The sequence below is a fragment of the Octopus bimaculoides genome, chromosome 4 (genome assembly GCF_001194135.2).
Source record: "Octopus bimaculoides isolate UCB-OBI-ISO-001 chromosome 4, ASM119413v2, whole genome shotgun sequence".
Classification (NCBI taxonomy): Eukaryota; Metazoa; Mollusca; class Cephalopoda; order Octopoda; family Octopodidae; genus Octopus; species Octopus bimaculoides.
In genome coordinates, this window is record NC_068984.1 from 147,600,444 (window position 1) to 147,613,896 (window position 13,453).

The 13,453-nt window shown below is 37.9% G+C and overlaps 1 protein-coding gene across 1 annotated transcript in view; it reads left to right on the forward strand.

The window, feature by feature from the left end:
* Positions 1-13,453, forward strand: part of LOC106884250 (adenylyl cyclase-associated protein 1) — a 105,704-nt gene that overhangs the window by 70,781 nt on the left and 21,470 nt on the right. The window contains exons 6-8 of the mRNA XM_052967698.1: positions 3,234-3,323; positions 5,658-5,740; positions 6,652-6,811. Of these exons, the coding sequence (XP_052823658.1) occupies positions 3,234-3,323; positions 5,658-5,740; positions 6,652-6,811 (333 nt within the window). The remainder of the gene's footprint in view (positions 1-3,233; positions 3,324-5,657; positions 5,741-6,651; positions 6,812-13,453) is intronic.

Below are 13,453 nucleotides of genomic sequence, written 5' to 3' on the forward strand. Positions count from 1 at the left end.
TATATATATACCTGTACATATATATGCATATACTCATTGATTATTTGTTTTATATATATATATATATATATATATATATATAAACCTCCAGTATTTGTTAAAACAGTATAAGCCCACATCAAAAATAAGTAAATAAAACAAATGATTCTGATAAAATCCCCAACCAACACAATTATAACTCCAAATCTCAAAGGTTGAATTAAAATAATTAATGAAAGACCTATTATTAATATCATATTAAAATATGAAAACATTTTAATCTATAACTTCCGGTGTTATTATTTTACTCTTAAACTGTTTCTTGTCCTTTCACCAAAAGTAAATAACTTTTTCAAATTAAATATATTAATAAATCATAACAATCGCAAGAATAATCTGTGTGAACTCACATAAACCCCTCAACGGTCCAACCACCTTTGTTGTACAACATACATCATTCTTCTTGTTGCATTTGTCTAGCACACTCCTGTCTGGAATCTCCTGTCACTGAGGTATTATTAAGATGACTGAAGTTCATGTGAAATACATTCGTAAAATGCTGGTTTCAATTGATTTAATACTGAAAACCTATCTGACTAGTTTAAATCCTCACACTGTATACAAATAAGAAAAACAGGTTAGCAGAAATAAACCACAGTTTATTTCTGTATCAAGCCATATGCTCTAATGTAACCTATCTGGCACTGATCGCTCATTAGCCCTGTCTTGTGTGTCTCTTTCAAATGGACTTCCCGAAGTGATTTTGTGTTGTTGTTTTGTAAGCAGCTCTTCTTATGATGGTCTCTGTCAACAAAATCTTTATTATTTATATTATGAAGGTTTTTTTTATTACATTGTTGTTGTTGTAGGAGATGTTAGACAATCTTTTTTTAATGGTTATATTCCCACAATATATTTTTAGAAATGTATTGCATATGAGTGACAGAGAAGAGAAAGTAGTTTGTGAAAGTATGCTGTTTACGTTGAAGTATTGAGGGGACTCTATAAAGTAATTATTCTTTGAAGCTCTAAAATTTGGGTTGTATGAGTCTTGGGGAGTGTTGTAACCCTGAGAAAGAAAATCTTACTTAAGAAGAGATTTTAGAATTTTTATTGTGTCACCATGTTTAATGCTGGTGAGACAATAAAACGGACAAAACCCACTGTAGAGCAGTTGGTAACAAGAGTATCCAACCAAAACCTTATCATATACAGCAACAAAGATTGGCAGCTTTTTTTTTTTGCTGTTATTGTGTGCTTTAGATGAAGGACTACAGTAAGTGCTGGAAAAGACTCGTCCAACATACGTCAACATGGGAAAATGAACATAAAATGATGATGGTAATTACATGTGAATAAATGCATCCATCTAGATAGGTGCACAACACTCAGTCATATATGTATAAACATACATCTTGTATGTATGTATGTATATATATATATATATATATATATATATATATATACCATCATCATCATTTAATGTCCATTGTCTATCCTGGCATGAGTTAGACAGTTTGACCCGGGCTGGTAAGCTGGAAGGCTGCAGCAGACTCCAGTCTGTTTTGGCATGGTTTTCTATGGCTAGATGCCCTTCCTAATGCCCACCACTCCGAGAGTGTAATGGGTACTTTTAGGTGCCACTGGCAAGGGTACCATTTGCGTGGCACCAATATCTGTCACAAGTGCGGTTTTGCTGTGCTTGATGGGTCTTCACAAACATGGCATAATGCCAAATGGTCTCAGTCCTTTTCTCCCTGAGGCCTAATGCTCAAAAGAGTGCTTTTACATGCCACTGGCACAGGTGCCATTTGTATGACACCAGTATCTGCCATGACTGTGAATTTAAGTGTTGTGTATGTTCACTGTCTATGGCTACCTGGTATTATCCATGGTAATTGCACAATTGTCTTTGATGCTACCTCAGGAATTCCTCAGTGTACATTGAGTATAAAAGAGACAGAAAATGGTATACAAGGGAAACTTAATTGTTCACGACGATTGTTTTGAGATGTCTTGTGTTGATCCGTTGTTGGTGGGGAAAGAACGCTAACAAAATGGTTTTATTAAATGTGAGCGAAACCAAGATCATTTAACAAGATAACGTTTATTACATCACCTGACGAAATGCTTCTGCCCTGAGGGGGTCCACCACAACTAGTTGTATAGTTTCCCACCCGCAAGGGATCAATGCAGGGTGTCCAAACGATCATTGGTAAGCCAAGAAGTTTCCAGTGCATTCCATTTTCCATTTCTATCATCTGTTATATCTATAGACACACACACACACACACAGGCATGGTGTAGGCATAGATGTGTCGTTTTAGTTTCCTTCCTGACCATGTAGTTTTGAGTTCAGTCCCACTGCACAGCACCTTGAGCAAGTCTTTTCTACTATAGTTCCAGGCCAACCAAAGCTGAGTGGATTTGATAGATGGAAACTGAAAGAAGCCTGTCATATATGCATGCATGTGTGTGTGTGTTTGTGTTTCCTCTTGTCTTGACATCCTTTGGTGGTTGTAAACCAGTCCTACAAGTGAGGGTCTTCATTTCAAGTCTTCCATGAAAAATGTCTGGCTATGAGAAAAGACTTCCTTGCTTGGTAACGGGTGTTGGCAATAGGTAAGGCATCAAGCCATAGAAAATCCATCCCCCAAAATTCTGTCTGACCCATGCAAGCAAGAAAAAGTGGACATTAAATGTTAGTGAGGAGATGCAGTACTAATTTTTCTACATCACCGAGTAGACTTATTGACCTACATATAGAAGATAGTTATTGCATTTAACCTATTTATTTGTCTCTTAAATCCTGACTACTTAGGGAAATCATTCCATGGCCAACAGCAGTTAGAACTTCCTGCTAACCCAATGACTTTTCATTGGAATTTGGTTGCATTAATTATGTTTTTTTTCTCCTTTCCTGTCCCTCATCATATCGAAGGGAAAAAGTGTGGGAATATGGGTCTCCATCTCAGGCAGAAAATTAATCATTTATCTCAAAATAGAATATTATATTAAAAATATAAATTAAAGACAAACTAAGAGTGCAACACTTTAGCATAGAAACTATTGTATTATTTTAGAATAGCTGATCAAAGCAAAAGCCACACTGTTAATTGGGAAATTATTGAATCATTGTGTGTATATGGGAATGTGTCTACATAAACTTGTATATATAAATAAATAAAACAGAAATGTTATGTAAAAATTTCCAAGTAATTTTGTTTACCAGTTATATGTTCTGTCTCTTTCAGGAATTGCGTGAGAAAAACCGTAGAGATCCATACTTTAACCATTTATCAGCCATCAGTGAATCAATCCCAGCGCTTGGATGGGTAACTTTGGTAAGTTCTCATTTTTTATTTTACTTTCACAGAAATTTAAGCAGAGTTTTGGGAGTAGCTTAACTTTCCTAGTTTGTTGTTTGAGTAATTTTTAATGCCGTTTCTACAACTTTTAGTAGTGATCTTGGGGTAATGTTTAAGATGTTAATTTAACCCCTTTGTTTCTATATTTCTGTTAAAATATACTGTTTTTGTTTCAATATAGAAATGCTGTATTTGCTCAAGTCGCTTCCCCTAATTCACTGTTAAAACTTGGTACAAAATTTTTTCCATGCCAGTTTTTTCAGTTAAATTCTCATTGCCCTTTCTAGACTCATGGGAGAAATTGAAATTAGTGTTACACGTCGTCAAGAAATATTTGTACTAGGCATTACCATGTTGTTAAGAACTATGCTTCCCAGCCACGTGCTTTTTGGCTCAATCTCAGTGTGTTGCACCTTGAGCAAGTGTCTTCTATGATAGGCCAGTGATGACCAGAGCTTTGTGAGTGGATTTGGTAGGTGGAAACTGAAAGAAGTCCACTCTGTTGTGTATGTATGTATTTGTGTCTCCTTGTCTTGACATCATGTGACAGCTGTAAATGGAAGTCATTCATTTTCAAATATCCTGTGAAAACATGTCTGTTCGTGGAGGAATATTACCTTATTTGGAAACAGATAAGAGTTGACAATAGGATCGGGATCCAACTGTAGAAAACCTGCCTCAATAAATTCCTTCTGATCCATGCAAGCTTGCAAAAATGAACATTAAAACAATGAGGATAACTATTCCTATAGGTTTAAGAGATGAACCCGACTTAAGGCATGTATTTACAGTTCAATCACCTCAGTCAGCTAGAATCAAGTATCTTGTTCATGCAATTAAAATGACACTGGAGTAAAATATACAAAGCCCAGTATACCCATCATGTATACCCAGTATACCCATCATGACTATCCGTCTGATAAGGGTACACCAGGCCCATGCATCATAACCAAATGTGATATGTGGTGACATAGTGATCTGATACCAAAATAAACAGTGCACGACCTTGCAGGTGGGGCCCAGTTAGAATTTTCTTTAGATTAAGTAGCTCATCCGGTTCAAAAGGTCCCTGAATAAGGGTTGTTTAAGGTTGTTGAACGAAACACCCATGTTTCCAAAGGTAAATTATCCAAACCCCAAAGAATTCCTTTCGGCACATGGCTATGATTCTTCCCCAAAAGTTTGTTATTATTTAACCCTTTGTTTGCCAACCTGGCTGAAACCGGCTCTGGCAATACAAATGTCTTGTTTTCATAAGTTTTGAATTAAAATCTTCCACCAAACCTTAGTCACAATTTATGTTCCTAACACCAGCTGAATGATAACCAAGTTATTTTACTAAATTCTTTGTTATATTTAAAGTAATTGAAAGAAACACAGAGCATCTCAACAGGAATATGGTAACGAAATGGTTAAGACAGCGAGCTGGCAGAATTGTTAGCAAAGCAGGCAAAATACTTAGAAGCATTTCCTCTGTCTTTACATTCTGAGTTCAAATTCCACCAAGGGCAATTTTGCCTTTCATCCTTTTGCTATTGATAAATTAAGAACCGGTGGAACACCGAGGTTGATGTAATTAACTAGCCTTTAATAGAAAGGATTATTATTACTTGTAGTAGTAGCAGTAGTAGTAGTCCACCACAGTTGACTTTGCCATTTGTCCTTTTGACATTGATGAAATAAGTTTGAACCCAAGATACCAAGAGCACTGGGGGGGGGCATTGTAATCGCCTCCCCACCTGCAAATTTCAGGCTTTGTGTTTATCATAGAAAGAAGTTTCATTATTACCCTGCATCTAACATACAGGCACAGCATCCTCCGTCCCAGGGCTAAGTTGACTTGCGAGCTTTATTGTGACCTAAGTAGTGCCAGTGGCACGGAAAAAGCACCAAGCACACACTGTAAAGGGGTTGGCATTAGGAAGGGCGTCCACCACCCATAGAAACCAGACAGCAGAGCACAATCCAATCCTTTCATTCATTGGATCCTTGTCAATGCATCCAACCCATGCCAGCATGGAATACAGATGTTAATGATGATGATGATTATGAATAGATGTGAAGTAAAACTGCTGCAGATGGAATTCTCTTTCCACGACAGCAATTACCCACCAATCACTATACACATTAATGAGCTGATAGCAAATTAAATGTGAAACAGTGTTATTATGTTGAATAAATTTAGAACTAAATGAAGAGTGAAAAACCATCCTCTTCCTCTCTAACCAAAATTGGCAGCAAGTTACCAAAATGAAATAATGATTTCCTTGTGTCCTTGAGGTTTCATGAACTTAATTACTTTAATTGCAGAATACTCCGGTATCTTACATCAAGGAAATGTCTGATTCAGCACTGTTCTACACCAACCGTGTTCTCAAAGAATTCAAAGAGAAGTAAGTCTCCAGTTATTTTTATCCTCATCCACCAAATCATCATCATCATTTCATGCTACTTTCCATGCTTGCATTGGATTGGATGGAATTTGTGGGCATAGATTTTATCTGCCCATCCTGTTACTAAACCTCAGCTGCTTCCCCCAACGACCAGACATGTTTTCATGGAAGTCTGCAAATGGACACCATTTGCTTGATGGTGGCACTCTTTTACAAGGAGACAATAACAGACATGCACTCACTTACATATACACACACAAACATACCCATGTACACACACTCAATGGGGCTTCCTTTCAGTTTCCATCTACCAAATCCACCTGCAAGGCTTTGATCAGCTTGGAGCTAAAGTAGAAGACATTTTCCCAGTGTACCACTGTGTGATACACTAGACAAAGTTCTTACCCTTCTGCGTCAATAAATTTGATTTTCCTCCAAAGTAGTTCAATCATTTAAATTCTTTTTTAATTGTCTTTAATTAAGGGTCTGCTCTCTCTCTTCCTTCTTTTCTGTCTCCCCTCCTTTATCTTAAAACACAAAAAAAAAAAACCATCTACAAACATCAATGATGTTTGAGTCAATCCCGCTTAAATTACTCGTCCACCACTGCCAAATAAAAAGTCCAGTCTACTTAGAAATCTTGGAAACTACATATTACATTGGATTCTCAGTGTGTGTGTGTGATGAAAATGTTGTTTAAATATAATCACAGGTGTTATCTTCTATCTTTCTTCACCAGAATTGATTGTTGGTTCATGACATTATGTACATTAGCACCGACCTTATCATTAGACTAAAATATATCCTTATTGATGATGATGATGATGATGGTGGTGGTGGAGGTAATAATATAGGTGTTACTGTTGATTATGATGATGGTGATAACTATGATGATTTTGGTTTACTTGTAGAGATGCAACTCATGTTGAGTGGACCAAAGCTTGGATTAATGCCTTGAAAGAGCTTCAATCCTATGTCAAAGAATACCACACTACAGGACTCTCTTGGAATCCACAGGTCAGTATTTTCTTCTTGGTGTCCAGCAAGCGCTTCTACAAGATCTCACCAATTTAGGCCAGTATCAGTTTGCAATAAAAGAAAACTGCCGAATACATCAGACAGGATTAGGTTGCCATAGGTTACAGCAGCATGAAGATCTGAATTATTGATGCCAGGCCAAATATAAGAATGAAGTTGTTTTGAATTCATATTTATTGTGCAGCTAAGCACAAGTGTGGGTATGCGGTTAAGAAGCTTGGTTGGAAACCATGTGGTCATGGGTTCAGTCCCATGTGTGGCACCTTGCACTATAGCCCATGTCTAACCAAAGCAATATGAGTGAATTTGTTTATCACCACCATTTAGCATCTGTTTTCCATGCTGGCATTTATTGTGTGTTTGTGTCTAAAGTTAATAGAATGATTGTAAACGAGCATCATCGTCACACAAGCAAGGTTGTTTGTTTCAAATGTGTAAAAAAAAACATTTCTGGCCAAGGAGGGGAAATATTACCTTGCTTGGAAACAGGTTGGGGTTGGCAACAGCAAGGACATCCAGCTATAGAGAATCTGTGTGAACCAGTTCGGTCTGACCCATGCAAGCATAGAAAAGTGGACATTTAATGATGGTGAGTGTGTTGCTGTAACCTATGGCAACCTAATCCTGGGCCCTAAAACTGATGTATTAGGTAACAGTAACATCTTATACGGTATTTTTCTCCTTCTCTTTCTCTCTCTCCACTTTCTGTGTTTGAGGATTGTGTGTTTATTTATATGTAAAGTAAACAGGATTACATGACTGTATTGAACCCTTTTTTTATGTTTTTATACCACAAAATAAACAAACTCTACATGTTCGTACTCACACATGCATGTAGAACTGGATAGACTCACCCTTCTTTAACAAATACAAGGGATAACCTCACCATATGTTGCAGTGATAAAGGGCATCTCCAACCACTTCATCTCAACGTTTGTCATTCTCATGTTTTAGTTAATATTCCTGTAGCTCAGCTGACGATTGCCAACTGTCCCCTTTCTAGATGCAAGTCTCTTAAAGAAAATGTTTGAGGGGTTCAGCTACCATTTATCTGGTAGCTGTGACAAAGCTATTGAAGTTACTGTGTGGAAGCAAGGTTAGTTAGCATGGTGGAAAAGACATTGACGTTTGGTGCTTTACTTTTCAATATATATTTTAACAATCCATTCACCCTATACAATCCTTGGTTTCACTTCTGTTCACTTTCCTGTAAGTTGAGTGTATCCTCTCCATCACATCTTCACCATCTCTCTCTCTGTCTCCCTCTCTCCCCAACCAAAGTATATCTGCTTTTCTGCAGTTGCCTAGTTTTTTCTCTCAACTCTCATCTGGCACAAACCACCTTCCTCAATACTATTCCCTCACCTCATCTCATTTCAGAGATCTGGTCTTTTAAATTATTCGGTGACCTCACAGCTGCTGTGAAGTGGTTGGCATTAGGAAAGGCATCAAGCCATAGAAACCATGCGAGAGCAGACTTAGCTAGGTACAGTCTTCTGATATGCCATCTTCCCTCAAACTGTCCAGCCATGATGATGATGATGATGTTTGTTTTTATCTCAAGTTATAAAAACAATTTAACTTTGTACTAAAAAAAATGCTCAATACTTTTTTTGTTGGGTTCATTTGTTTTTACAAGAAGAGCTGTGACTGTCTGATGAGGAATATGTACCTGACAGAAATAAGTATTGAGGGTTGATCTGTTCAAATAAAACTCTTCATGACAGTAGCTGCAATCCAATGACTGAAACCAGTAAAAGATCATAGAATAAATGATGAAAAAAAACAACTCAGTAAAATGTAAAGCAAACATTGTATGAATTTTAGCCCCCCCCCGCCTCCTCCTCCTCCCCACCATTCTGCTGCCACCAAATAAAACCTTAACTTGATAGGAATCTCTTAAATAAATTCCCCTTTTTCTTTCTTCTTTTTCCTCCGTTGTTGTTGTAGTGTGGAATCAGCTGTGTTATGGAGGGGTCTAAAGTAACATTTGGTGAGCCAGAAATGTGGGAGGCAGGCAATGTCAGCAGGAAAAGACCATTATCAGTTCTGCTTCAAAAGAATTCACTTTGATGTTGTCTTTTCATTCTGTTCTGGGAATTCACCTCTTTCCATTGAAACCCCTTTCTTCTCACATATCTATCCCAACAACAACAACAACAACAACATAACACTTCACTGTTGCTGACGAAGGACCATCTTTACAATTGCTCAGCTTGCTAGAAATACTGAAATAGCAGCCAAATCTCCCTCACGTTGCATTCCATTATATCATCTATATAAGAAAAAGGAAGGACACATTAGAACAATCATGGAAAAACTGTGGCTCATGGGTCACATGTGGCACTTGGGACTTTCTGAATGGCACACCTAATGAGAAATTACTTTGAATTTTTTTACTTGTGTGACCCAGCTGATGATGAACCATCATGTCTCATGTGGCCCACTTCTCAAAAAAGGTGACCCAAGCCTGCATTAGAGAAAGCAATCCTAGATGTGTGAGAAAAGAAAAACAAAAACTGTAGAATGGCCACAGTTGGAACACCTTTGGTGATGAGTCTATTTAATCCTGGCCAAACAGCAACAATAACTTACTTCTGAAGGAGGGAACCTCTTTGTAGTTACTCACCTGTCAAAATTAACCAAATTACCTTCAAATAACAGCCAAAATAAAGCCAGATACATTAGAAAATGTAGTGTCTGATGAACAAGAAACCAAGACGGTTATGGCTGTAAAAGTCTATAACATGATAGAGCTGCTCAGTTTAAGGCTGACCTGGAGTTAAACATTAACTACTACTACTACTACTACTACTACTACTACCACTACTACCACCACCACCACCACCACCATCCACTTTTTACACTCACAGTATCAAACAGACCATCAGATACTTACTGTATACTGCTGGTCCCAATGCACTTCTAATTCTCTCTTGATTGCATCATTCCTTTCCATCTTGTCCCAAATCCCTTAAATTGTCTCCCCATCGTTGTGGAGGCCTTCCATGTGGTCTTGGATGTCCCTCAGCATCTGTGCAGGTCCACTTTGCAAGATATTCAGCCCTGCAATCACATTGTTCAGTCTGCTGCGAAAAAACTGCTAAGAATTTCACTTTTTATATAATTAGAGTAATTGTTGGTCAACCTCAGTGTGGTGCACAGACTTGCAAGAAATAGCAGCTGAATCTCTGTCAAATCATAGATTGGCAATGTAGGCACTCGAGATAGAAGGCTCATGGCTAAAGCAACTTTGATCTCTTAGGACCAACCTGTTTGTTGTTGGCTTTTTTCTTTTTTCTCTCTACTTTTCTGGGGCTTCAAAAGATTTGTTTTTTTATGACAAGTCTATCCTAGTGTTTCTTCACTTCTATCATTGCAAAGACTGTCACCAAGGTTTCAAGGTCTTTCTTCCATTCCTCCTTCCCTCTCTCTCTCTCCTCTTCTTTCTCTTTCACCTCACTCTGTGTTCATTCATTCCCTGCCTCTTCCCTCTCCAATTTCTTACTCTCCATTCCTCCCTTTAATCAATTCTCCTGTTAAACTCTCATCAACCCCACACACAGCTGGCCTCCACTTCTCACCAATTTGTTGTCAGTCAGAGCTGCACCTTTTTCCAGACATGTTTATTTCACTTTCTCTCTCCTATTTTTCTTTACATTAACATAACATCTGTATGCATGTTCATGTATTTACACACACACACATATACATATACGTTGGGCCCAGGGCTATAGTAGAAGACACTTGCCCAAGGAGGTACACTGTAGAACTGAGACCAAGACAACATGATTGGGAAGCAAACATCTTAACCACACTGCCACACCTGTGTCTATCAGTGTATTAAGTTTTTTTTGTGTGTGTGTGTGTGTGTGTCCACCCAAATTATATTTGTCTTTGGAATTGTTACTTGCTTGGATACCCCATTGTTTACTCCACATAAAAGGGATGCTTGTGACAGTCATAATTATCCATTCCACCCTTCAGTTTTTTTTATTATTATTAAACATGTCAGGAGTAACTAATAAACACACACATGCACACACACACACACACACTTCATCAATCTATCTGTTCCTATTTTTCTTTAGTGGACATCTATCTGACATGTACAAATACAAACATAATGTACATACCAATCATCATCATCATCATCATGGAAAATGTGGGAAAATTGAAACAAAACAACTCCACAATCTTGCTTGTGCACACACACACAATTGTTTTTTCCTCTCTCTCTTCTTATGAAGGCTAAAAAAAAAATGATGGAGGGGGTGGAATAGTTGATTACATTGACCCCCAGTGATCAACTGGTACTTATTTTATCAAACCCCAAAGGATGAAAGGTACAGTCAACCTCAGCAGAATTTGAACTCAAAGTGTAAACGCAGATGAAATGCTACTCAGCATCTTGTCCAGCATATGCTAACGATTCTGCCCACTTGATACCTTTTGGTGTTGCTGTAATAATAAAACACTTGAGTTGCCATAATACAGCAATCAGAGGAGGAGAGGAGTTGAGGTCTGTGCAAAGATTCAGGTGAATACTCAGGAGTTACTGCAATGTGTTGGGTCAAGGTGCATTGGAAATAACACAAGAGGGAAATATTTACAAGGAAAAAAAAAAAGAAACAAATATAGCCCCCCCCCCCCCTCATTGTTACGTATCCATCCACCTTCAACAGCTGAAGTGGTGAAGGCTGAAATGGCATGAAACTAGTGAAGTCAGTAGCAGCAGCAGCAACAATGTTGACAAGGATGAGAATGTTGCAGATTGTTTATAGTTAGTTTCTGAAAGAAAGAAAGAAAGTGCTTTTGTTAGATTAAAGACTTGCAAACATATATACACATACACATGGGGCCCTTTTAAAATAACCTTATTTTTGTTATGATGTACAGAGAAAATACACAGTGAAATATAAGACCCATGTTAAGAAAAGTAATTTCCTTTTTAGGGTCTCAAATGCAACAGTAAGTAGGAGGGGAACACAACTTTCCTTATTTTATGTATGTGTGAGTGGAGATATACATATGTGTGTGTGTGTGTGTGTGTGTATATACACACACATACACGCGCACGTAGAGATATATGTATGTGGGTGTGTATGAGTGTATGTATGTGTATATGTAAGTGCATGTATGTGTGTGTGTGTATATATATATTTATATATATATATATATATATATATATATATTCTTGTATAGTAGATATTTTATCTCTTTACATACTCAAGTCAGCTCACTAATTGCTCTGCTGACGAGTTTTAGTAAGAGTGGTGAGGTAAAGGCAGGAAGAGGGGTGGGCAATGCTATCATCTTCATCATCATCATCATCCTCATCACCTCCTCCTCTTCTGGCTCACTGCCCCCTTCAAAAGACTGTATGGTTAACTTAGCTTTTACACATTTCTGCAAAAATGTTTTATTTGTAACTATAGAAGGCAATTATCTTCTAAAATTATTTTTCTCTCCCACTTTTCCTCCTCCTTCTCCCCACCTTTTTTCTTGTTTCTTTTTGTCATTTTACCACTTTTGAGAAAAGGGGGAAAGAAAAAGGGGATAGTTGTATAATTAAAACACACGGTGTTACTTTTGCTGTTGTTGTTGTTACTGGTGCTGTAACAGATAGAATGGAAAGCTTATCAGCAGGTCTCATTGGCTGACAATTTAATTTGATATAAAAACAAAACAAATCTAGAGGACAAGGAACAAGGGCAGTGATTGCTGTAGGATTAATAGTAGTGGTGGTGGTGGTGGTATCAGAAGGGAACCAGAAATTCTTGACGCCAACTGTATGAAACTATTTGTTGCATCATTGCTATGATTCCTTATTAACAACAATACTATTACCACTACTACTACTACTAATAATAATAATAATAATGCTTTCTATTATAGGCACAAGGCCTGAAATTTGGGGGAGGGGTATAGTCGATTACATCAACCTCAGTACCTGACGGGTATTTATTTTATTAACCCTGAAAGGATTAAAAGCAAAGTTGATCTCAGCAGGATTTCAGCCCAGAATGTAAAAAAAACCAAAAGAAATGACAGAAAGCATTTTGTCTCAAAGACAGCTCTTTCCATTTGACAATGGTGGTAATTCTTTGTATGTTGTTGTTGCCGTCTCCCTCTCTCTCTCTCTCCTTTTCCTGTACTTCCTTCAGGTTGGGTAGCCATGTATTTCCTTTGCAGTAGTACACCTGTTTCTGTCTTCATTCCTGATCTCTCTCTCTCTCTCGGGCCAGGTAACCTGGTACCTCCTCTACAGCAAGACACTCGTTTCTGTCTCTCTGGCCTCACTATAACCTTTCATCATCTGACACAAAATCACCTCCTCCAAAACCCCCTCCCCTCTCAAAAGAGTTGTTTTCTTTTTGTTTGTTTTTTTGTCTTGCAAGGTACTTGGTGACCCCTGTCAGTGCAGGTGCCACTTAAAGAGCACCCAGTCCACACTGTGAAGTGGTTGGTGTTAGGAAGGGCATCCAGCTGTAAAAATCCTGCTAAAACAGTTAGAGAGGTCTGGTGCAGACTTCTGCCTGGCCAGCTCTTGTGAAACGTCCACCTTCCATGGAAGCTGGATGTTAAATGATGATGGTGATGATGTATATGTAGATATATGTATGTATGTATGTATATGTGTGTGTGTGTGTGTGTGTGTATAGATCGGAAGAG